The sequence below is a fragment of the Colletotrichum higginsianum genome, chromosome 8, assembly GCF_001672515.1.
Source record: "Colletotrichum higginsianum IMI 349063 chromosome 8, whole genome shotgun sequence".
In the NCBI taxonomy this organism is placed as follows: Eukaryota; Fungi; Ascomycota; class Sordariomycetes; order Glomerellales; family Glomerellaceae; genus Colletotrichum; species Colletotrichum higginsianum.
The window spans coordinates 3834783-3858977 of NC_030960.1; the positions used below are offsets into that span (position 1 = coordinate 3834783).

Sequence of the window (24195 nt, forward strand, 5' to 3'; positions counted from 1 at the left end):
TCCAAAGCCAAGCTATCCCTGTCCAGACAAGTATATACAAGTCAAGAACCATGAGCTCCAACGCCAACGCCTTCGACGGCGATCCCTTCTACTCGTTCCCCTACGAGATCCGTAATCAGATCCTTCGAGGACTCAACCATCGAGACAATATCCTCGCGATCAGCCAGGCGTCTCCAGCCATGAACACGATCATCCTCACCGACGGAGGCTCGCCTCTGAAGAAGTATCTCGAGGTTGAGCTCGGCCTGACGCAGCTGTGGGCGCTCACTGACGACGCCCTCGCCGTCGTCATGTTCCCAAGCACTGCCCACATTGCCCTCGAAAGCAAGAAGAAGGAGGCCATCGAGGACCATATCAAGAGCTGGAGATCCCAGGACCTCTACCACTGCGCCAGTGACGCTGAAAAGTTGGCAGCCTACACCTTCGTCGACGAGGTCGCGATACCCTTCACCGAGGACTTTGCCGCCCTCACGCAGACGATCGACACGACTAACGGCCAGATACGCGTGCCTGACTGGGCTCACGAGTCGCGAAAAGTCCGCGCAGACGCCAGCCTGAAGATGAACATCTGGGAGTATGAGCCCGAGGAGCGCGTCCGTCTGATCAGAGGCTTCTGCCGCTTCGAGATCCTCAGCAAGGTCATCCGAGCCCGTCCCGGCCGTCAGCTCTTCAGCTACCCCCAGCAGCGATTGCTCTTCAACGAATACTTTGACGCATGGGAGATGGAGGAGGTCCTCTGCGTTCAGCAATACGTCGGAGAGATGCACACCATGCTGCTCGAGGCCCATATCGACGACATCATTTATACCCTGGCTGACGCCGCCAAACTTTATCGCATGTTTCCCCAGTACATGTGCAAGAGCATCATTCGCCTTCGCCGCGGACCATTCCACGAGAACGGAAACGGGATCGTATCGTCTGACGAAACCGAGAACAACTCTGTCGGCGTCGGCTCTTCGTTCAATGACCTGGAGGACCCGGGAGAAGATGAATCCAATTGGGATGAAGACTTGTTGAACACGTTCGGATACCTCGGCTTGAATTCCGACGATGACTATGACGACGAGTCCCAATTCTCCGACTCTTCAGACGAGGATTCAGACGAGGGTGAGGTCGACTATTACACCAAGACGGACGACGAAGCCGACCCCGGAACACTCTGCACCAAGTTCGAGCTCGCCGACTACCAGAAGCAGACCATCTTCCTCAAGCAGGTGGCCACCTTCGGCCTCGACTTCCTCCAGCACTTCCTCAAGTCGCCCAAGCAGGCCTACACCCGCTGGATCCACGCCAACGGCCACATCATGCTCCATGGCCTGGCAAACCCCAACGAGGCGAAGTACTTCGGCCCCCTCGGCAACCCGCGCAGCCGCTGGATCCAACGCGGCGACTTCGACCCCGTCGAGATGGACGGCGCCACCGTCGTTGCCGTCGGCCCCTCGCAACAAGGCCCGAACCCGACCAACGCGACCCTCAGCTACGGCCGCTTCCCCGGCGCCCTCGAGCAGGCGTCCAACACGGCCTGGAAGCACCTCGACGGCACGAACCCGCAGCTGCGCGAGGCCTTCCGCCGCTGCGGCTGGGTCTTCTGGTCCGACGAGCGCCTGCGCGCCAACGTCTTCTGGAACCGGCGCCGGGACGTCTTCCTGCCCGAGGCGGCGCCGGCGTGGCTCTACCGCCATCCTGGCGCGTCGTCCCTGCCCTCGCAGATGACGACGACGACGACGGCGGCGACGGCGGCGGAGCCTGCCGACTACTTCCTGCCGCTGAGCCGGATCGACCTCGGCATGCGCATGGCAATCCGCGAGGCCGGGGTTGCCCTGCCGGCCGGCTTCCGCAGCGCCGCCGAGGTGAAGTTGCTGTCGTTCCTGGCGGAGAACCAGGGCCGCTCGGGCAAGATCTTGTTCGCCGAGCACCCGTTCGACGTCCTCAGGGGCGACAAGATCCCCCTGGACTTCTGGCAGGAGTGTTTGGGCGGCCAGGTTCCCGCGGCGGCCCCTGGCGGAGCCGTCCAGTTGTTCCGCGATATCGTCTGGGGCTAGAAGGGGGAGGGGGCGGGGAATGGATGAGGAGCTGGATGGAGGGCTTGGGGCAAGGGGTTATAGACGCGACGCCTCTGGAAGCCTTCCATCCGGCACGTCCAACGTGATCCTTGGTATAGTCCGGAGTTGAGAAGACGAGACGGAGGAGACAGAAAAGTGTAGGAATGAGACTTTATTACAGACAAGGCCGTGTTCGCTACGTGACTTCATCATTTGTGCGTGAGGACAGATGGAAGCAGAGACTGAAATTCAAGTGGGTATCGTCGCGTTATTCGTTCCATCGCCTCCTCCCATACCAAATATACACCCATCTATCATCCAAAGATCCCGGCAACGACTGCCATGACGCCGACATAGACCCCCGACGCGAGAAGGCCCTCGGTGGCCGCGACCTTGGCCGGCCGATTGACGCCGCCGCTGAAAAGCCCGGCCTGGACGACGCCCGCGGCGACGCCGACAGCGACGAGGAGGACGACAGCCATGCGGCCAACGAAGCCGGGGATCACGGCGAAGGCGAGGATGGGGAGCAGGAAGGCCGCGGCGAAGGCGAGGGCGACGGTGGGGAGGAAGCCGGTGAGGGCGGCGACCAGCAAGCGGCGTGCGCGCTCGGCCCTGTTCCCCGCCTCGAGGTTCATGGCCGAGAACCTCGAGCGGCGCGGCTGCTGCTGCTGCGGGGTCTTGAGCTCGTCACGGGAGAGGAACGAGTCGCGGGAGCAGCTGGACGAAGGGCGAGCGAGGGAGACGAGGTCGTCGAGGGGGTCGAGGAAGCGGGTCTCAATGTCGACGATGGGGTTGTGGTTGGCGAGGTAGGCGCGGTAAAGGTCGACATCGCGGGGATCCGCGGCAGGGAGGTGCTGGGTTTCTTTGAAGGATGACAGAACTTGGTCTAGGGAGTGTCAGGACGAGACTAGGGTAGTTGGTTTGTGTGGGTGACCCTCCCTCGAAAGGGGGCATTGAGCGCGAGGCAGAGATGTTGAGACGAGGGACAAGAAGGGACACAACAAGGATGAGTAATGGGAACTTACTGTACTGGCTAATTTTGTAGCCAATCCTGCCCAGCACGTCCGTCTTGTGCCACTGGAGCTCGCCGGCGGTGAGAGCGTCCTGCCGCCTCGAGGCGGGCAGGAAGCAGTTCTGCATACGGCGCGTCTGCGTGTCGGCCGTGTCGAGCCGGTGGAGCTGCTCCTCGAGCTCGGCGAGCTCGTCCTGGAGGTGGAGGAGGAGGCGGTGGTTGAGGGCCTCGAAGCGGCGGTAGATGGGCTTGATGCCGAGCCGGTCCGCGTCCGCGTCCGCGGCGGTGGAGGGAGTACAAAGCTTGGAGGCCATCAGCTCGTAGCCCGTCAGCGGCAGCTTCTCGGCCCGGGGCAGGTGCTTGGGCGTATGGCCGTTGTGGATGCCGGGGAGACGCGGCTGAAGGGCGTTTGGGGGGAGGTGAGGGAGGTTGGCGGTGCCTCGCGGCATCTCTGGGGTGCCGTAGCTGCGGTAGTCGTGCTGCTGCCGGTGCGCGGCGGCCGCGGCGGCGCCGGCCATCTGCACCTCGAACTTGCCGGGCATGGACGGCGAGTCGCCGTAGGCGCTGTGATCCGGGCTGCTGCTCCTGTCGGTCTCGTGGTCGCCGGGCATCTCGGAGAAGACATCGCTCTGGAAGCTGCTCGAGGCGGTTGAGGCGTTGCTCCGGGTCGAGGGCGACTGGAAGCTCGAGGGGTCGGGCATCCTCCAGTAGGCCGACTGCTCGACGGAGCGCTGGATGACCTCCGGGGTTACGAGGGGCGAGTCTGGCTCGAGATAGGTCAAGACGCTGGAGAAATGCTGCTGCTGCTGCTGCTGCTGCGTCTTGGGCGAACGGCTCTGGCGGCGCCCTTTGAGATAGAGTTTCTCGTGGCCTCTGGACTTTTCGCTTCCTCGTCGTCGGGGCCACGATGCCTGGGTGATGGTCGAGCCGCTGCCGCTGGAGCTGCCAGATCCGTGAGTGGTGTCAGTGAGTGACGTGAAGCTGGTCAAGGTAGACTCGGTAGGCGATGCTGGGTAATTGGCGTATTGGTGTTGAATCTCGGTTGTTTCTGCTGGGGGCACCACCGTCTCGTCTGAGGAGGACTCCGGGTCCGCGGGGTTCACTTCGTCAAGGGTGCTCTGGATACTCTGAATGCTCTTGATGCTCTGGGTGCTCTGGGTAGCAGGCTCCATGGCAATGGTGCGGCGTCGCGTGGGCGACTCTGGGCCAGAAGAGGGTATGGACGAGTGCCTCCGGACGGTCGCGCTCCTCGGGCGGGCTCGCGGGACGCTTGGTGTCGACGTGTCGTCGGCCAGCATGTGATGCCCCTTGGGCGCAGTCTTATCGCTGGCGTCATGGGCAGGCTGGGCAGACGTTGACGAGAAGGTGGCCGGCGCGGGGACGGCGTCCATGGCGCGCATGAGTCCGTCGCCCGGACCCGAGGCTAGCCACGCTTGATTTGAGGCTGGTGTGCCGTCCACGTAGCAGCTCTCTTGGAGGTCGTCCACGAACGGGGGACGGTACACCATCGACATTGCCGGCGGATGTATCGTTGGCGGTTGGGTTATAGAAGAAAGACGTAAAGGTATAGTTCAGATGAGCGTGGCTATAGACTCAATCTTACAGAGGTGCTCAACCAAAGCCGGCCTGAGAGGGAGTGTAGCCAGTGTAGAGCGAGGGAGGAATGTCTCAGTTTAGCCGATCTCGGGCTACTGCGAATCGCACAAGAGGCAGTCTGCGGTTGATGCACATTACTTGACCATGTAGGTTTGATAGTAAACAGCAAACACGAGGAATCAGGGTCCGGGAAGACGGGCTGAAGGAGGAACCTCAAACGGGTTACGGCGACGATGGCTTTCCGAGGGAGGACGGGACTGGGTGATATGATCAGATAATGGAGGCGCGGCTTCAAGACGAGAGTGGCGGCATCACGGCGACGAGCTTGTCAGAGGGTGGGTATGGTGACGGGCGATCCTTTTCCCACGCAGCGGAAGAAAAGAAAGCATGGCGTGGAGGAATGGGAATTCCCAACTGAACCAAGCGTGGACACTAAGGAGAGGAGAAAGAAGAAAAGAACATGGAGAAACGAGAGCGTGTGTGTCAGCCGCCGATGGGTTCGTTTCAGATGACCAGCAAGACTGGGTCGGCATGATGGGGGTGTGACGGTGACGAGCTGAGCTGGAGGTGTGTGTGAGTGTGAGTGTGAGAGAGTGGGTGGGAGGGTATATGAGAATAGAGATGAGAGACAATGGCCGACAGTGAGACATGTGCGGGTGTACCGAAGATAGAAACAGGAATCCTCGGGAGACATGAGATGCGATACACGGTGCAGTCGACCGAGAGGAACATGTCTAGGCTTGGTTTACATGCTTTGCCTCTCCTGCTGGGCTGGAATAAGAATAAGAATAACACCCTGCGACGTCTGGCCGAAGACGAAGACGAGATGCGCTCAGGAAACGAATGAGTGGATGAACGGGTTCTCGGGACGGTTTCTGCCCCCCAACGGCAGACAATACGTACATCATGCAATGTTTTGTGCAGATAAAGTACGTGTCTAGCGGCATGATTCTCCGTCCGCTGCGATGCGTGTTGCTGTCACTTGACCAGATTCCAGCCACGCACCGTTCCACATCGGGGGGGGGGGGGGGGGGAGTAGATGAGTTATGTAATCAGAGTGTGGAGTAGAGACGACGGGAGCCGGAACCTTATGCGGCCCGAAAACAGAGAAAAGATACGTACCCCGGCTCCAACATTTTTTTGATGCGATTGACCGGGGGGAGCAGGAGGAGAGCTCTCAAGAGCCTGTGAAGCTATTCCCGGAGCTCCAGCTTGAGCTCTGGTTGACGGCTTGATATACTCGTGCAACACCTGTAATTTTTTTTTCTTTTGCTTTACCAGATTGACCTAGGAAAATTCACACCCACCCCACAACAATCGTCTCTCACCACCCCCATCGGCCGCATGGTCTCGACCACCAACCGTTCTGCCGTCTTCACCACCCTTTCCGACCCGCGAGCCCTCCAATCACGCCCCCTCCTGATTCCCGAGCCACTCGTCGACGAACACATAGCTGCAGCCAGAGAGAGAGGGTGTACGGTATACTTGCTGGATCAGCACCGTAACCAAGTTTCTTCCCGGCCTGCTGCTTCAACCGTCCAATCCCGCGAGAGTCACGAATTCGTCACCCCGCCACTCAATCCCGCCCAAGACAGCTCGACGATTTTGCAGATCTTGTAGCACCATCCTCCCACCTTCTTTCGTCTTGCGCCTTGAGCCGATATCCCCCAGCGCCCACCCACCTGCCAAAATGATGCGCATCCCGACTCGCGACTTGGCCCGCTACCTGCTCAATGGCCAGCTCCCCCACCAGGGCTGCTTGGTCGCGGCGCGGCGCCCCTACACCCGTCTGTCGGCCCGTTCCGTACCAGTATGGTCGCGTGCCTCGCGTTTCGAAGACACAAGGGCGACATACGCGACCGCAACGCCGGACGCACCGCCAGTTCCCCTTAGGAAGAAGCTCAAGGAGGAGAAGAAGCAGCTGAAAAAGGAGGCGAGGTCCCAGAAGCCCAAGGGGAGCAATCAGACGGTCGAGGGGTGGGAGTTGACCGTTGGAATCGAAATCCACGCCCAGCTCAACACGGCGCGGAAGCTCTTCTCCCCGGCGGCCACCTCGTTCAACGACGATCCCAACTCCCACGTGGCCCTTTTCGACGTCGCCATGCCTGGCAGCCAACCCAAGTTCCAAAAGGAGACGCTCATCCCGGCCCTGCGCGCCGCCTGCGCCCTGAACTGCGACATTCAACCCGTCAGTCGGTTCGACAGGAAACACTACTTTTGGTGGGACCAGCCCGCTGGTTACCAGATCACACAGTACTATGAGCCATTCGCCCGCAACGGCCGGATCGAGCTTACGGCCCGGGACGGCATCGCCGCTGAGGACGGCGAGAGCGTGACCATTGGCATTCAGCAGATCCAGCTGGAGCAGGACACCGCCAAGACCCTGGCCCAACCGAACGACGTCTCCTGGCTCGACTTCAACCGGGTCGGCACGCCACTCATCGAGATCATCACCAAGCCAGAACTGCACCATCCGCGTACCGCCGCCGCCTTCGTCCGCAAGGTCCAGGCTCTGCTCCATGCCGTCGACGCCTGCGTCTCGGGCATGGAGACGGGCGGCTTGCGCGCCGACGTCAACGTCTCGGTCCGCAGGGCGGGAGATCAGGACACGCCGCTGGGCACGCGGACCGAGATCAAGAACCTGAGCACCATCAAGGCCGTCGAGGACGCCATCATCGCCGAGCGCGACCGGCAGATCGCGGCGCTCGAGGCCGGCGGGGTCATCGCCAGCGAGACGCGCGGCTGGACGCTGGGCTCTAAGCACACGCGCAGGCTGCGCGGCAAGGAGGGCGAGGTCGACTACCGCTACATGCCGGACCCGGACCTCGGTCCCCTGGTGATCGGCGAGGATCTCGTCGGCCGCATTCGCGACTCCGTCAGGGACCTGCCGGACGCCGAGCTGACGGAGCTGATCCGCGACTATGGGCTGACGGCCAAGGACGCACAGTCGCTCATGTCGATGGACGACGGCGGCAGGCTAGAGTACTTTTACAAGGTCGTCGGGGAGCTCGGCAGGTGCCTGGCCGAAGCGGAAGCTCCTGGCGGCTCCGCGCCGCCGCCGCCGCCCCTGCGCTCCTACGCGTCTCTCGCGTGCAACTGGATCCTCCACGAGTTCGGCCGGCTGAGCGCCGACAAGGAGGACCCGCAGCACGCGCCGCCCTACATCAGCCCCGACGGCCGCTTCGACAGGCTGCCGCATACCGCCGTCGCCGAGATCCTGTTCCACCTGCACCGGCGCGCCATCACCGGCCGGGTCGCCAAGGAGCTGCTGGTGGCGACGTACGTCGGCGTCGTCCCTTCCTCCGTCACGGAGACCATCCGGGAGCACGACCTGTGGTTCAAGGAGATGACGGACGACGAGTACCGGCGGCTCGCCGAGCGGGCGATCGAGGGTGAGGACAAGGTGCTCGAGGAGTTCCGCGGGGGGAAGAAGAAGTACCCGCAGGGCAAACTGATGTACCTCGTCGGCAAGATGATGCGCGAGGGCGACACGGAGCGGATCGACCCGTCGGGCGCCGAAGGGGTCATGCGCCAGCTCGTCAGGGAGCGGACGGGCGCGCATCAGGACTGATGTTTCTCTTTGCTCTCTTTCTTTCTTTCTTTGGTCATGGTTCTAGAAAAGAACTACTATCTGTGGTATCTAAGCCCATATGCGTGCCCCTACCCATTCGGGGCACGTTGTATTGTACAATGTATCATAACATCATTCCAGCTCGATAATACGAGCGCAGGGCTTGGTCAGCCAGCCACCTCCCGTTGTGTGTGTGTGTGCGTGCGTGCGTGCGTGCGTGTGTGCGTGTGTGTGTGTGTGTGTGTGTGTTTGTGTTTGTTACTCGACTATTTAGGGTTCGGCGCCGATGGCCGGACCTCGAGCTTGCTCGGCATGAAACCAAAGTTCACGTTCTCCCTCTCCCTCAAAAACTGCTCGATGCGCTCTTCCCTGCCCTTCCCGGCCGTTGCGGCGCCCTGGCGGCGCAGGGCCTCGCTGATGCTGGCCTCGTGGGCGTGCTTCTTCTCGAGGATGTAGGCCGACGAGTTGTCCATGCGGGCCGTCTGCACGACGGTGCCGACGGCGAGGGCGGCGAGGACGAGGGCGGCGAAGGTGGCGTTGGACATGTACAGGGGCCTCTGACGCTCGCCGTTGGCGCGGCGGTCGTGCCAGCGCTCCCAGTCCTCCCAGGTGGCGTTCATGGCCGGGTTGTCGGCGGCGTGGCGCCAGGCCTTGTCGGCGCGGCGGTAGAGGTCGTGGATATCACGGGGGTCGGCGGGGCCGCCGTCGAAGGCGCCGGGGATGTGCCAGCCGGCGCCGCAGGAGTCGTAGACGCGGCGTTTGTCGGGGGAGCTGAGGATCTCGTTGGCCAGGACGATGAGGCGGTAGCGCTCGAGGCGAGTGTGCGGGGCCAGCGAGTCGAGGGCCGAGGCGTGGTGCTTGTCAGGGTGGTACTGCTTCACGAGCTCGGCGAAGCGGGATTTGGCGTAGGGGGCGGCCTTGTCGATGTCGAAGATGTCGTAGGGGGTGGGGTGCGCGCAGGTCGGCCAGGGGGGCGGCGGTTGTGGTCGTGTTTGCTGCCGCCGATGTTTTGAGGATTCATTTTCGGATTTGGAATTGGGGTTTGTGTCGGCGCTGTTCACGGTCGCGTAGCATCGTGAGGTCGTTCGTCGTGAGCGGGCTGCGACGGATGAGGTGGTGGAGGACGGACGTCGTCTGGGTGGTGGTGGTGGTGGTGACGTTATCGATGTGTGGTGTGCGGGGACGGCGAAGAGGCTCAGGACGTTGTTGCTCGAGCAGACGGCGAACGCCTTTGGTGTCTTGAGAACCATGGCGAAGCAGTGTGTTTCCAGGTTGACATATGTGCAATGACGAATGAGTAAATTGGTGTGAAAGAAAAAGGGGGGGTGGTCTTCAAGGAGGTTGAGGAGAGAGGCCGAGGGCGAGCATCTCGACTGTTAGGTTGTGTGTAAGTGAGATAGGTGAGAGGGGAGGGAAGGGTGTCCGTCGATGTTTGGTGAGAGGGTTTCGAGGCCGATGGTACGACTGTTGCCGCTCAAGCCAGCAGTCCCTGGCACTGGCACTGGCACTACTCACGGCTCAGTGTTCACTGTTGCTCAGGCTTCAGGGCCTCAGGCGGTCCCCTCTCCGATCCAATAGCTCCGCTGCAGGAAACAGTTAAACCGGGGCAAATGCAGGGGTCTGTCCAATCGGCTGAGTGAGAGCTGTCCGGGGTAGCCTCGGTAAGGAGCGAATGAGAGAACCTAAGAAGCTCTCGGTGAGCGGATTGGCATATGTCACCCATGATCCAAGACGTACCTGTACCCTGACATGATGGACCATGAACCACTAAGAAATCCTCTCACTAGATATCTCGTGAGCTTATCCAAAAGAAAAATGGCACCACTACAAACCTTCACGTGCATTAGATCTATCCTTTCTCTTCCCTATCTGCCCATTGCATGCCTGCCACCTGCCTCGCCTGACTTACTCTTGCAACCGGTCACGTGGCCCCGCCGAAGCCGCTAGACAGGGGTGGGACCCGCCCCAAAGGCACAGCTGAGGCGCACCGCAGTTGATTCGATTGACCACGGCAAACTTGCTTCTTCGACTCTTCTCCTCCACACACAAACCACCACACACACCACCACCACCACCACCACCACCACCTCTCCATCCCACGCAAACCCAACCTTTTCCACACCTTCTCGCGCTATACCTCGTGGACGAAACGCATTCTTCTGTCGTTTCATTATCCCGAGTCACCAAACGACGACCACCGGATTTTTCCCAAATCGCACAACGACGACCAAGAGTCACTCATCCCATAACTCCTACAATCCGCCCCTGCTGCACCGCAACTCCCAGAGTCCGGTCCAAACCCAACAAGCCTCTTTCTTCTTTTCCACTCAACTCTCTCCTCTGGACACGGAACACCACGTCGACCCGCGGCACCGTCTCTCGCTGTTACGCTACAAAGCATCCTCCCTCAAGCGACAATCACCCTTTTTGTCGCCCAAAAGCCCACCTGCCTGCTTCCTAATTCCTGCCGAGTACGACTCGTCCGCCCCTCGATTCCATTCACCGCGAAGTGGGGAAAGCAAAAGCCCTTTTCGCGCGCAACCAACACTGACCCGCCGCATCGCACCCTCCTCTCCCTGCCACCAAGGCACCTACTCCCGACACACACAATCCAAATGGCGGAAGCACTCGCAGACAAGCTCAAGGCGACGAACTTGAGGTTCGCCCACCTCCTCGTGAAACCCCACCCTCAGGCCGAGCCTTGTTAGACTGACTTTTGCAGCGATGGCGCCGCATCAGAGGACTGGAAGAAGAGCCTGAAGCTGCCTGCCAAGGACAACAGACAACAAACTGAGGTATGTGTCCTGTCGTCGTCATCATCGTCGTCGCTGTCATCGTCGTCGCTGTCATCGTCGTCGCTGTCATCGTCGTCGCTGTCATCGTCGTCGCTGCCGCTGTCCTCTTGCTTCCCGTGTGCCGCCCTTTTCCTAACTTTGCCCCCATCCAGGATGTCACAAACACCAAGGGTCTGGAGTTCGAGAACTTCCAGCTCAAGAGAGATTTGTTGATGGGCATCTTCGAGGCCGGATTCGAGAGGCCCTCCCCCATCCAGGAAGAAGCCATCCCCGTCGCCCTGACCGGCCGCGACATCCTTGCCCGTGCGAAGAACGGTACTGGAAAGACGGCCGCCTTCGTCATCCCCGCCCTCGAAAAGATCAATCCCAAGGTCTCCAAGATCCAAGCCCTCATCCTCGTCCCAACTCGCGAGCTCGCCATGCAAACATCACAGGTCTGCAAAACCCTCGGCAAGCACCTCGGAATCAACGTCATGGTCACTACCGGAGGCACTGGTCTTCGCGACGATATTATCCGCCTGCAGGACCCCGTCCACATCGTTGTCGGTACCCCCGGCAGAATCCTTGACCTGGCCGGCAAGAACGTTGCCGACCTGAGCGAATGCCCCATGTTCATCATGGACGAGGCCGACAAGCTTCTCTCCATCGAGTTCACCCCCGTCATCGAGCAGCTGCTGCAATTCCACCCCAAGGACCGCCAGGTGATGCTCTTCTCCGCCACCTTCCCCCTCTCTGTCAAGGACTTCTCCGACAAGAACATGGTCAGCCCCTACGAGATCAACCTTATGGACGAACTCACCCTCCGCGGCATCACCCAGTACTACGCTTTTGTCGAGGAGAAGCAAAAGGTCCACTGCCTCAACACCCTCTTCTCCAAGCTGCAGATCAACCAGTCCATCATCTTCTGCAACTCGACCAACCGTGTCGAGCTGCTCGCCAAGAAGATCACCGAGCTGGGCTACTCGTGCTTCTACAGCCACGCCAAGATGGCCCAGCAGGCGAGAAATCGCGTCTTCCACGACTTCCGCAACGGCGTGTGCCGAAACCTCGTCTGCTCTGACCTGCTTACCCGTGGTATCGACATCCAGGCCGTCAACGTCGTTATCAACTTTGACTTTCCCAAGAACGCCGAGACCTACCTGCATCGTATTGGCAGATCCGGTCGTTACGGTCACTTGGGTTTGGCCATCAACTTGATCAACTGGGATGACAGGTTCAACCTGTACAACATCGAGAAGGACCTCGGCACCGAGATCCAGCCCATCCCCGCCAGCATCGACAAGTCCCTTTACGTCTACGAGAACCCCGAGTCTATCCCGAGACCCATCTCCAACTTCAAGTCCGGTCAGCCCGGTCAGGGTCAGCAGCAGCCCCAGATCCAGCAAAGCCAGCAGCAGCACCAGCAGCACCAGCCCCTTCTCCAGGGTGGCCCGGCTCCTGGTAACTGGCAGACTCAACAGCCCCAGCAGAGCGGTCAACAGAACGGCTACCAGGGCGGCGGCAGAGGTCGTGGACGCGGCCGTGGCGGTTACCGGGGCCAGAACCGCGGCGGATACGGCGGTGGCGGTGGCCGCGGTCGTAGCCAAGGCCAAGGCCAGGGTCACCCCCAGCCCCAAGGACAGCTGTCCTAGGGTGCCTCACATCTCTTCTTTATAAAATGGCGTTACGGCGTATGCGCCGCGGCGGAACACGCGGCTACGTCCTGTTTGGATTGTACATAGTTCCTCTTCTTTTTTTCTTCTCTTCTCTTTTTCTCCTGATTTGAGAGGCGGCATGGCACGATTAGACTGGGTCGGGGCATCTCATTCTCGGACTCATAAAACCTGCATGAGCTTCCACCCACCACCACTCACGATCACGAAACACGAAAACCACTCGATCAGAGACAGACACCTACGACCCGTCGGAAAGCAACGACCAGCTTCGTTTACATATTCGCAAACTTTGGCCTGTACCATACCCCCGTCGGATCTCGCTGGTCTTTTGTTTGAATTCTTTTTCTCTTTTTTCCTCCTCTCGGCCTTCTTGACGATAGGCATCTTTTCTCCCCCAGCTGGTGAACACATGCTGTCTGAAGGCGACCGGACGAGAGAGACGATGGGTCCAACCATGGGGAGATATCAACAACAAAAAAATAACCGACTTCATCAACAGCAGAGGGCAGCGTTTGGTTCTAGGACGAAACGCCGTCGACTGCTAGCACGGGCGCAACCCGACTCAATCTTATCATGCCAACTTGCTTCTTTTCTAACGACGGCGTTTGGGGTCAACAAGCGGCTGAGCGGTATCAGCCCCGGGGCGGCGTTCGCATGGGAGACGGCCACAACTGATTTCTTGGTGGGCAAAAGGGGAGTTGGGCCCTCGCGGTCGGGGGCGGCGATACTACCTACGGACGAGGCCGTCAATGCTTTGGCATGAGGGCGGTCCGGTCGGTAGCTCATCTCTGGTTTGAGCGCCGCGGTGTGTTTTGAGTATTAATCAATCAATCGCGGAGACGACTGATGTTGGGATATGACACGGAGGGCGGCGAGGTGGCTGGCATCCAATGGCGTCTGTCGGGGCATGATGATTCTGATGCATCATGCGTTTTCTTTGGCAGGGAGGGGAAGATTTGGTTGGAAGGCCCCTACTCCGTCCGGGACAGGAGGAGGAAACGGGCGTTGTCGTCGTCGTCGATCGACAACAAGCCAAGATATTGCTTCTTGGTGCCCGAGCACACACTCAAACGGAGGTTTCGACATGATCCGTCTACGCATTCTACGCCTACGCCCTGTCTCCCTCTCTCGAGGGCGCAGGCTCGACGAACGACCGCAGAAATACCCGAGTATCATTATGCCTGTTGGCTCTCCTAGGCCGCGCTGGCCAGCTTCTTCCGAGGACTCTGGGTCACCTTCGAGGGTGACGCAAAGGTGCCGGAAAGGGTGCTGGCGCAGTCTGTTTTGGAGGAGAGCGAGCGGCCATTTCGGCACTCACATCAACAAGAAAATAACGCAAAAAAACCATTTTGGGAGGAGATCACTAGATGAGACGTCTGGCTTTTGGGCTGGTTCGGTTCTTGGATCTGGCTGTGGACTTACGGGCCCTAGCCATGGACCGGAACTGGTGGGCTAGATAGCTGTCTGAGCAAACGGCGTGGCAAGCGTGCCACGATTCTCCCCCATTATTGTTCCCATGCCGCGATTTATCAATGTCGTTTGAGATGAACAGGCCGGCCGTGTGGTCCGGCGATGCTGCTTCGGTGACATGTAGTGACGCCTGATTTCAAGTTTGGTCCATGGTATTCGTCTGCTCTGCGAAAATGGCCCATTAGACTCAAAACTCGACGGCCAGGGACGGTGCTACTGAGGTCTCTCGGCGACATGCTCTTCGTCTCGGGAAGTTAGAAGCTGATCAGGCCGAGTGGAATGGAACCGCGATGGCGATTGTGCCTTTTGGGCAGCTCCTTTTTGTATGGGACGTTCTCCTGCAACGACCAGTCTGTGTTGATAAGGGATCTGCTCGATAGAGCATGGACTTCTGTGGAAGTCTGTATCTTTGAGTGTAGAGTGCTAGACACGGATGGGTGCAGGAGTCTTTGCTTGTCCTTGTTCCGTCGGGGGTTTTCGCTGGTGGGTGTGTATCGTTGGTGGATGATGTGAGATCTATCATTACACTCGCTCACACCGAGATGCTGTAGCCGTCGTCGTCATGCAAGCTCCTGGGACTCTGAGAGGAGCAGCCTGCAGGAATCTGAATGTTCGATTATGCTCTGCCCCCTCCCCCACTTTTGGTTTCGAGCAGTAGTATATGGGATAGCGGACCTGTACGATGGCCGTCCTGTCGTCCTGAAAAGTTCCTTGGCTAAGACTGGAAGTTGGAGGATGGGGATAGCGAACGGGTGGAGGCCTGGGGCGGTGATGAAGGGCCGGGGCGTCAGCTTGTACAAGTGTGTATAGTAATGGGTATGTACGCAGGGAAGAACGGGGCTCAACGTAGATATGTAATGGATGGGTGGTCCAGCGGCAGGCTCAGCAATCCCTTGAGAGACCTACTTGAACCTAGGAGATATTGGGAAAGTTGATTTTGGAGACGGAAATACGTACAGATAATGTTTGTTCTGAGACCCCTAATTAGGATCGTGCCCTCGTTTACAATGAGTTGCGTGAGTTCATGCTAGGCAAAAGATTCCAACTCTTCTTGGGCCATGATTGATATTTCTTCTGTTTCTTTTGTTATTGGAGCTTTTCCATAAATCTTGTTCCTTTTTAGTCTTGACCTATAGGTACTTATATCTTTCACCATCTGATCCAATGACTACTACACTATCTGTCTTATTGAATGTTCCACCACATGTCTTATCTGCCGTACGTACTCGTCCATTTATCTATATCATTGCCTGTTCAATACACAGTCCGTCCTATCATAAAACTCATTCTGTTACCAACCTCGTCATATCTATCGAGATTCTTGTCCTGAAACTCGTCCTGTGTTATGTCCAGCCTTTCCAGCCTTCCATTACCAGCTCTACAACCTTTTCCGTTGCAGAATACATCCTGTCTATAAGTTTCATGACCTGAAGGCCATTCTAGAGTGTGCTTAGTCTCATAGACCTCCCATGGCAGGCTTCACTGGCTCATAGCCCTGTCCCATCACAAAGCCTGTCTTATCGATGAGCATCCTCTCCACAAAGAACATGACCCATGAGGAGTTTATCCTTCAATATGCCCTATTGTGTGCCTACCTCCAAAGGTTCTCTACTACAGGCTTCACAGTCAGTCTTGATAATTAGGTAGTGTACAGACTTCTCACTCAACTTGTCCCAGTGTGCTTAGCCCAGTAGATTTTCCATCAAAGAATTCACAGCACGTCCGGTCAATTATTCTTCTCCCGCGACTCATCCTACAATGTGCGTTGCTGCCTCATGCCATCTAATCTAAGCGTCGAAGCCGCTGAGATAAATCGTCCGGCCCCAGGTGCCCAGCCCTGTGTACCTTCCATCTTGGGCTTCAAGTACAAATGAGACAGTCAGTGACTGGTGGCCACGATGCCCACGAAGCCAACTACAAATAAAAATCCTTTTCACCTTCTGGTTTGTTTCCTTCCTTATATTCCACAACAATACAACAACAACCTCACTTTGGTAAGTGACCTCTCGGATCCCGTTTCCTTTTTTCTAATTTTTGATTCAAAAGCTTCCAGTAATTCTTGAGCCTCGTCTCTGGTGGTTGTTCTCCTGCTGTCAATAGCCGAGGCAGACATCCAGAAAGACGACGTTCCTTCCTACTACGTCTGTCCTCATTATTTTTCTCAAGCCGCAGCAATATTTCACATCCTTCATTTACATTCACATTCGTCAGACTCGAGTACTCTGACGTCTCCTCTCGTCTAAGCACACTTCACTTCGCTATTACCCGCCACAATGGCTTCCCAGCTCAACCACAAGGGCCTCAACACCAAGGCCACCAAGGACACCGGCCTCGAGGCTGGTACACAAGGTCAAACTCGTGTCGACATGGTCAGTGCAGTCCCGGCCATCAAGAGGATCACAGCCGCCAAGAAGACCGATTCCGAGGCAAAGGTCAAGGCCGAGAGTGAAAGCGAGGAAAGCGAGGGAGATGAGAAGGGAGAGGAAGGCGAAGAGACCACGAATGCCAAAAAGGTCGCACCCACCTTTCATACCTTCTTATCCAAACTTCCCCGCGAGATCGGCGCCATGATCATCGAGTTGGCGGCCATCACCGAACCCGCCATCGCCTACGGCCACTGCAGGCTGAAGATAGGCGCCACGATGGCCCCCGTCGTGGCCACGGGCGCCAAGGGCTCCCTTTCCAAGTTCAAGAAGTTGGTCTGTCTGGGAAAGCTCCTCCCGGACTTCAAATGCAACATTGAGCGCGGCTCTGGAGTCCCCCTTAGCGACGCCCTCGCCAAGGACCCACGTCTCGGTATCCGGAAGGACATGGACCTGATGGTCTTCCTTTTCGAAAAGAACGACCTCGAGCAATTCAATTGGGACTCCCGCTCACAGCGTAGTACAAACCGTGCCAAGCTGGCACCCGGGATCCTCAATGTCGGCGTCCACTACGACCTCACTGACGGCAAAGGCCTGGCGTGCAACTTCTGCGCTTACCGCATCTGCAGCCTCTGTCCAGCGAGCCTTTGCCCAAGGCAGCTCGCAATATTCGCGCAGAACTTGGGAGACGTCCACAACATCTTCATTCTCGCCCGCTTGAAGTCGGCCGACGTTGTGGGTACTAGCCGAAGCAAGCACATGAATCTAATGAAGACGCTCATTGGTATGTCTCCGCTGGTCGTTTTATTTCTTACCCTCGTATTCTAATTGCTGAACCTGGACTGCCAGCCGACACCAAGCACCTGCCTCAGCATGTGTCCTTCAAGGACTCGGATAGGACGTGGGTTGAAGTAAGCAAAATGTCCCCATCTGGTACCAAGGATCTCATCGACAGTAATGTCCTCGGTTGCGCCCTTCGCCTCAGCCAAAAGGCCTTTAGGGTCAACAACAGACAGATTGCCGCCATCGTTGGCCGCAACGCCCGTCGCAACATTCGCTTCCGCGTCCTTCTGGGTTCCTACTGGAAGGATGCCACTCTGGGACTCTGATACGGACCGGACACAACATCACGCTTTGGCTTCTTTCTTTCGACTCTGGGATTCGGTTGTCAGCTGGCACTTTGGCGTACCGGTAGAGAGGATCGTTGGATTTCGGTTCGCCGGGCTCTTTTCGCAACTAAGAGTTGCTTACTTTGGGACACGAATGATTGCGAATGGAAAGGGGATTCTGAAAGAGCTCAGGGGAGACGGGCGGAAGCAGACGGCGATAAGCTCGACTAGATGAGTGCCCTTCCATATGATACTAGAATCTCGGCATGGATCTCGCTTAAGAAACAGTTTGAAAAGTAGTACCATGGCTTGCTCTGTGTGTGATGTCACATCCGTGTTTTGTGATGGGTGTGATGCATGCATGGCATGGCAGAAATGTCAGTTCTCACAATCGTTGCCGAGCGCTGGCCGTTGCCCTGTCCATCTCTGGGCATTTGCGAAATGATCTGATAAAAGGCTACCCATTTCGCCGGCTGGGTCTATCTCAACTGCGCAACGCCTGGCGGAGGAGTTGACGAGGATGAAATGAAGTGAAATGAAATGAAGCAACCCAACTCAGCTTCAACTTGAACTCAAAGCTAACCTATTCCCGGCGATGGTGTGGACCGGCCGCTTTCGGAGGCGACCCGCCCGCTCGGCTCGGCTTCCGATCGGCCGGGGAATGGAAAGAGAGTTAAAACGCGCCTTATCAAGAGCGAATTTCCATGTCCAAAGTCCCTGTGGCGTGCCGTCAAATCAACGCCAAAGTACACGCCGTCTTGTCCTCTGGCGTCATCGGATTCGGGTTGTCTGGGGAGTGACTAGGGTCCGACTAATTCTCGCAGCGACATTGTCCGACTGGAACCAAGGCTCTAAACTCAGCCCATTCTTCTTACCCCAACACACGCCACACTTCGAAATCCTCACGTCTGTAAGTCTAGAGATTGTTTTCTACACTCAACGAACAGCCGACGCTCACAATTCTAATAGATCAGTGAAGCCTTGCTCACTTTCGATGAGAACCAGTCCTCGCCAGAGAGACCATGACGACCGCGAATAGACACCCCAACGGCGGCCCTCGATGGCTCGCGGCCGGCATCGACCTCTGCCAGGCCGTGAAGTTGGTATGCAACCGCCTTCATGCCACACTGCCTAGCTACTCTAGCGACAACCTGCTGACCGAGGAACTTAGGCTGCGGTCCAATCAGCCCCGAAGCTGCTCGTGTCTTGGCTCTACGTCCCCTTCGGCATCATGGCGATGCTCGCCGCCTGTTTCGGCGTCAGCGTCCTGTTCGACACCCTCGGCGTCTCGTTCCCGGCCTCGGTGGCCTGCCTGATCCTCCTCTTCTTCGGCCTGCTGCTCTGCGAGCTGGTGCTCGGGAACCACAGGACCAAGGCCATCGTCGCCGTAATTGACGTGCCGGTGAGCGTTTTCGAGTCGTGGTGCTTGGGTCGCGGCATTTCACTGACATTTCGCAGGCCGGCTGGTCCCTCCGCTGGATCAACATCCTGTTCACGCCGTCCTTCATCATGCTGCCCCTCAGCCCGCCCATCGGAATCGTCGAGGTCATGAAGATCATCGCCGTCTTCAGTGAGTCCTTCGCCGCACCCCCGCCCGTGACGAACTCGCCATATGTTTTGAGAAGCTCATGCGCCCGCTCCTTACAGTCATCGGCTTCATCGCCATGATGGCCCTCGCCGCCTACCTCACCCGCGGCCTCCAACTGCTCCTCGGCTCCTCCAAGCGCGCCCTCACCGAGCGCGCCGAGGAGATGGGCAACGAGACGGACGAGATCCCGCTCGCCGACACCCCGCCCCGCGGCGACTCCGCTCCGGGATCCCGCTCCGTCTCGGCCGCCCCGTCCTCGCTGTCCCTCAACACCCTCGCGCCGCCGCCGCTGTCGCGCAACGCGTCCCACAACTTCCTGCCCGCCGCGAGCTCGTCCTTCCGACGGCCCGAGGCGGAGGACGAAGGAGGCGCAAAGACGCCGCCGGCAACGGGCTCCCCGCTCCCGCCGCAGATCCCCGTGCCGATGCCCCGGGCCCAGGTCTGGGCGGCGTGGATATGCGGCCACCTGAACTGGGTCATCTACGCCGCCGTCTTCGTCCTCGTCGGGCTGCCCGTCTACTACGCCGCCGGCTACGCCATGCCCCTCCACCTCAGCCTCATCCTGCTCGTCTACTTCGCCGCCATGTCGGTCCCCGCGCGCTGGCGGCAGTACCTGCACCCGGTCCTCGTGGCCTCGCTGTTCTCGGTCCTCGGCATCTGGGCCCTGGCCGCCGCCCGGGGCGACGGCCTCCCGGACACGCTCCGCTCGTTCCGGACGGGCGCCAACTACACCTACCTCTGGCTCCACGGCGCGAACAACCGCCGCCTGCCGGGCGCGGGCGACATCTTCGGCACCGTCCTCGACGCGAGCATCGTCTCGCTCGCGCTGCCCATGTACCAGTACCGCCGCGAGCTGCGGCAGAACTTCGCGGCCATCGTGCTGCCCAACGTCGTCATGTCCATCGGCTGCCTCTTCTCGTACCCGCCGGTGTGCTACGCCATCGGCATCAGCGCGGAAAGGTCCCTGGCCTTCGCCTCGCGCAGCCTGACGCTCGCGCTGGCCACCCCCGCCACGGAGAACCTGGGCGGCGACCTCAACACGGTGGCGGCGGTGGCCATCATGAGCGGCATCGTCGGGGTGCTGTTCGGCCAGCGCATGCTGGCCTGGCTGAGGATACCCGAAGGTGAGGAGCTCCCCTTCCCTCTTAGCTCATGGGCCGAGACGTTTTTCATGAGGAATGCTAACACTGTATGTGTGTGTTTGTGTGTATACAGATGACTACATCACGCGCGGCGTCACGCTGGGCGCGAACTCGTCGGCCATCGCCACGGCTCTGCTTCTTCGGACCGACCCGCGCGCGGCTGCGCTGTCCAGCCTGTCGATGAGCCTGTTCGGCACCATCACCGTGCTGTTCACGTCTATACCGCCCATTGCGGACGTCATCAAGTCTCTGGTAACCTGAAGGCCAGAGAGTCTTTGTGGACACGACGGTCTGGTTGCCGCCGCTTTTCTTGCTTTGCGTTTGGTTACGAGACTAAGCCCGCCAATTCAGAGTGTGATGCCCGGCATCTGGCCGCTCCAAGCATGCGAGATCGGTTGGTGGGCCCTGGGACCCGATGAAGAACAATCTCCGACAAATTATTGACATATCGGACGATGGATAAAGACAACATCACATCCCACTACGCGCCTCGGAACAAAGCTCTAGTCAAGTGTGGGCACCAAATCAGAATCCGGACTGTCGAAGACTAGTACGGAACGACGACAAACATGCGTGTCGACGCCAGAGCTGAGAAACTGATCAGTGACGCTCTCAGTAGTCTAGGCCGGATGATGGGGAGCTGCGTCATGATCTGATATGATCGTTTAACGAAGCCGACAGACAATGAGAGTGCCAGTGGCCTCTCGGTGCCTACCATGGTCTCAACTTGCCATAACTATGCCGCTTACGCGCCGTCCCGATGCAGAGACCGGAACGACTTTCATGTCGGATCACTCACTGTATTCAACCGTTGACGCTGGGGCCTGCGAATCCGCTGGTCAAAGGGCCTTATGAGAAGCGACTATCGTGGGGGCGTTTCTTCAGCTTCGAGGGCGGCCATCTTCCGACATTGTCCAAAAGTTCTTCAAGACGTCAAGTCAAGTCTTTGTGCTTGGGTTACCATGGGCTGTCGTCGCGTGTTCCAGCATAGCCATCAGAACGTGGGCTCGCTCCCGCCATCGCGCCATACATCTAAAGGAGCCCAATCAGTAAGACCGAGTTTGTGTTCGTGTAACTAGTCCACGACACCCCGTGCCATGCTCGTCGTTAAATAGAAACCTGGCACTGCGAACGAACACTATGTCGAGCCCGACAGGTCGAATAAGCCCGGGGAGGCTACAGTCGCCCGTCCGCATGTCCGTGACTCGCCCAATATGCGATTGCGATCTCGGGGACCTTCCCCTAGGGCCAGTACTTCTTCGTTCCTGACCCATATCCGAGACATCTAACAAGGCGCGTATATCATATGTCGACCCATGACCTTGACTCAATGTCTGCTCTCCTCTCATTCTCACCGCTCCTTGCCAACATCAAACCCCTCAACAATGGTGACGGCGACGACAACGACGACGACAACGGCTTCTGAGCCTCCTCCTCCCAGCAGTCGAACCGTGCGGTCGGTCAAGGAATACAGCAACGCCATGGCCGATCTGAACATCTGTAAGGAGCGACCTGACTCCCATCTCCCTCTCGCCTCCAAAGATCAACTGGGAGGGAGCCAAGGGCGAACGAATCCTCGTGGGAGTGTGGCTGCCGTACCCATCCCTCCCCCAAGCAATTCTTCCTCAAGAAAGTATATTCCCAGCGTCCGACAGGCAATCACAGCACACCGCCAACGGGGGGCGGCTCCCCATCGCCCCCGACATCGTCACCATCCCCGTCCTGACGTCCTGGCTCGCCCCTCAAGCTCCCGAGCTTCAACGCCCCCCCAGACCGACAAGGTCATCGCCGCGAAATCCGACGAGGACCGGCGCGAACGATGACCGCTTCGAGGCGGTCGGCCGAGCAGGCCTCACGGCCATAGGCGTGAGGCATGGCATGATGGTGTCGAGCTTCACCCAAACGCCACGCACAAAGGACAGGAAACGTCGTGGGAAATCATCAGAAAAACATGCATTCCATAGCCATACCTAGAACCCTTTCATGATCAACCAAGCCATCCGTCCGTTCCACCTCCCCCTTTCCAACACATCGCAAAAAAAGACGAATCGTGTAAATCATACAGGCGGAAACTCTTAAGTCCGCATTTTCCCACCGTCATGAAACCATATAAAGCTACCCGCAGAACCCTCGCCTCTGCCGATTCGATAACGACGACGATGACGCAGAAGAAATGAAGATGGCAGAATGGGCCTATTTCCGCTCTTCAAAGTAAAACTTGCCGAGGTTCTCGCCGCTCTGGGAACTCCCCAGCGCAGTGTTGCCCGCCCGCGACTCGCCGCCGTCCAGCCTCTCGCGCAACAGACGCTCGGCCGTGTCCCTGGCCGTCGTCGTCGTGTGGATGTTGGGTTGATGGGAGAATTGTGAGGTGGGGACGGGGGCCTTGTTGGTGGTGTCAACGTACATCTCGTCGCCGGGCACGCCAGAGCCGTCGGTGGTGGTGCCGTCCATCATGCGGGCGTCGCGACGTTCCTGCATGGCGGCGGCGCTGGTCGGGGTATCGCCTCCCATGGTGACGTCGCGGTTTCGCTGGGTGGGGATGCCGTCGCTGCTGAGGCCCGAGGCGGTCCGCTCGAGACCCCAGGCGCCGACGGCCTGGCCGGCGACGCCGGGGATGGGACGGCGCTGGTAGATGGGACCGGAGACGGTGCTGTTGGCACCCTCGCCGAAGCCGACGAGGCTGGCGGAGCCGTCGTCGCTCATGCGGTCGTCGTAGCCGCCGGTGGAACGGGCCGTGTCCTCGTCCATCTGCTCGGGGTCGGCGCCGGTGCTGGCAACGGAGTCGGCCTCGCGGTAGTTTGTGTCCATGCTGAACATGTCCTCGTCCTGCTCGCCGGGGGCAGTGCGGGTCTCGTTGTCGTCGCCAACATAGCTCTCGGTGGCGCTAGCGGTACCGACGGTACTCATCTTGGTGACAGCGGTGGGCTGTCCATGGGCATCGAAGTACGCGGGCGTCAGGTGGGTATTGGGCGGGTAGTTGGGAGGGAAGCCGGTCGAGGTGGGCGTGGTCTGGGGCGAGAGGGAGGAGGCATTGGCGTTCTGCTGATGCTGGGTGGGCGGCGCGCGGAGGGTCGAGACTCGCTCGAGGCCGGCGAGGCGAGAGATGCGATCAGCGCGCTCGGCCTCGAGGCTCGTAGTAGAGGGATGGTGGGCGTGGCCGCGGGCGCCAGCCGGCCCCTGTGGGAAGTGGCCCCGGTGGCCGTCCTTGATGGCGGTGGTCGAGAGGGCCGACATGGAGGTTGTGGTACTCGTGGGGGTGCCGCTGCAAGGCAGAGTGTTAGCCGGAGGACGAGCAAAGGAATGGCATGATATGAGAGGGTGACACATACGGCATCTCAGAGGGTGTGTCTGGCCTCGATGTGGGAGGAGGGAGATTAATGAAGGTAGGATGCGATGCTTGCGCCATGGTTGGTGGTGTGGTTGTGTGGTTGGATGTGAAGACGGTGATTGACGAAGAAGAGAGTAGGTAGGCTTCGTCGAGGATGGAGAAGCGGTGATGATGGAGTAGCGAAGAGGTCGAGAGAGAGAGAGAGAGGCCGGACTGTGTTTCCCGTAGGACCGGATTGAGGTCGGAATGCGGCAGACAAGGGCGGCGGGCTCGTCGCAAACGGCAGATTGAGAGTGGATGGCGGGGTTCTAAGTTCGTCGTGGAGCTTAGCTGTACTGTAGATGGTGTACGGTGTACAGTGTGCGCGATGGTCAGAAGGGTGCCGCAAGGGGGGCGGAGAGCATATCGTCTGGATTGTGATGTGATGGAATGTGGTGTAGAGGAGGAGGAGAGGAGGATGAATGAGAATGCGTGATGTTGGTTGAATATTCAGGAGAGAAGAAGGTGTGTTCTGGTTCAGGCGC

General features: G+C 58.9%; 8 protein-coding genes across 8 annotated transcripts; 5 read left to right on the forward strand and 3 right to left on the reverse strand.

The window, feature by feature from the left end:
- Window positions 1–50: 50 nt before the first annotated feature.
- On the forward strand, window positions 51–2042 carry CH63R_12119 (uncharacterized protein; the record flags this gene model as incomplete). The annotated part of the gene is made up of 1 exon (XM_018307093.1): window positions 51–2042. The coding sequence occupies one exon, from the start codon at window positions 51–53 to the stop codon at window positions 2040–2042; it is 1992 nt and encodes a 663-aa protein (XP_018153934.1).
- Window positions 2043–2356: 314 nt separating this feature from the next.
- CH63R_12120 (uncharacterized protein) lies at window positions 2357–4568 on the reverse strand (the record flags this gene model as incomplete). The annotated part of the gene is made up of 2 exons (XM_018307094.1): window positions 2357–2928; window positions 3068–4568. 2 exons carry the CDS (start codon window positions 4566–4568, stop codon window positions 2357–2359), a joined length of 2073 nt encoding a protein of 690 aa, XP_018153935.1.
- Window positions 4569–6340: 1772 nt separating this feature from the next.
- On the forward strand, window positions 6341–8221 carry CH63R_12121 (PET112 family protein; the record flags this gene model as incomplete). The annotated part of the gene is made up of 1 exon (XM_018307095.1): window positions 6341–8221. One exon carries the CDS (start codon window positions 6341–6343, stop codon window positions 8219–8221), a length of 1881 nt encoding a protein of 626 aa, XP_018153936.1.
- Window positions 8222–8487: 266 nt separating this feature from the next.
- On the reverse strand, window positions 8488–9471 carry CH63R_12122 (DnaJ domain-containing protein; the record flags this gene model as incomplete). The annotated part of the gene is made up of 1 exon (XM_018307096.1): window positions 8488–9471. The coding sequence occupies one exon, from the start codon at window positions 9469–9471 to the stop codon at window positions 8488–8490; it is 984 nt and encodes a 327-aa protein (XP_018153937.1).
- Window positions 9472–10836: 1365 nt separating this feature from the next.
- CH63R_12123 (ATP-dependent RNA helicase DHH1) lies at window positions 10837–12647 on the forward strand (the record flags this gene model as incomplete). Its single annotated transcript, XM_018307097.1, has 3 exons — window positions 10837–10880; window positions 10944–11016; window positions 11169–12647. 3 exons carry the CDS (start codon window positions 10837–10839, stop codon window positions 12645–12647), a joined length of 1596 nt encoding a protein of 531 aa, XP_018153938.1.
- Window positions 12648–16414: 3767 nt separating this feature from the next.
- CH63R_12124 (uncharacterized protein) lies at window positions 16415–17613 on the forward strand (the record flags this gene model as incomplete). Its single annotated transcript, XM_018307098.1, has 2 exons — window positions 16415–17288; window positions 17354–17613. 2 exons carry the CDS (start codon window positions 16415–16417, stop codon window positions 17611–17613), a joined length of 1134 nt encoding a protein of 377 aa, XP_018153939.1.
- Window positions 17614–18635: 1022 nt separating this feature from the next.
- Window positions 18636–20604, forward strand: CH63R_12125 (uncharacterized protein; the record flags this gene model as incomplete). Its single annotated transcript, XM_018307099.1, has 5 exons — window positions 18636–18716; window positions 18785–19015; window positions 19072–19183; window positions 19261–20325; window positions 20417–20604. The coding sequence occupies 5 exons, from the start codon at window positions 18636–18638 to the stop codon at window positions 20602–20604; spliced, it is 1677 nt and encodes a 558-aa protein (XP_018153940.1).
- Window positions 20605–22536: 1932 nt separating this feature from the next.
- CH63R_12126 (Myb dna-binding domain containing protein) lies at window positions 22537–23749 on the reverse strand (the record flags this gene model as incomplete). The annotated part of the gene is made up of 2 exons (XM_018307100.1): window positions 22537–23605; window positions 23673–23749. The coding sequence occupies 2 exons, from the start codon at window positions 23747–23749 to the stop codon at window positions 22537–22539; spliced, it is 1146 nt and encodes a 381-aa protein (XP_018153941.1).
- Window positions 23750–24195: the final 446 nt, after the last annotated feature.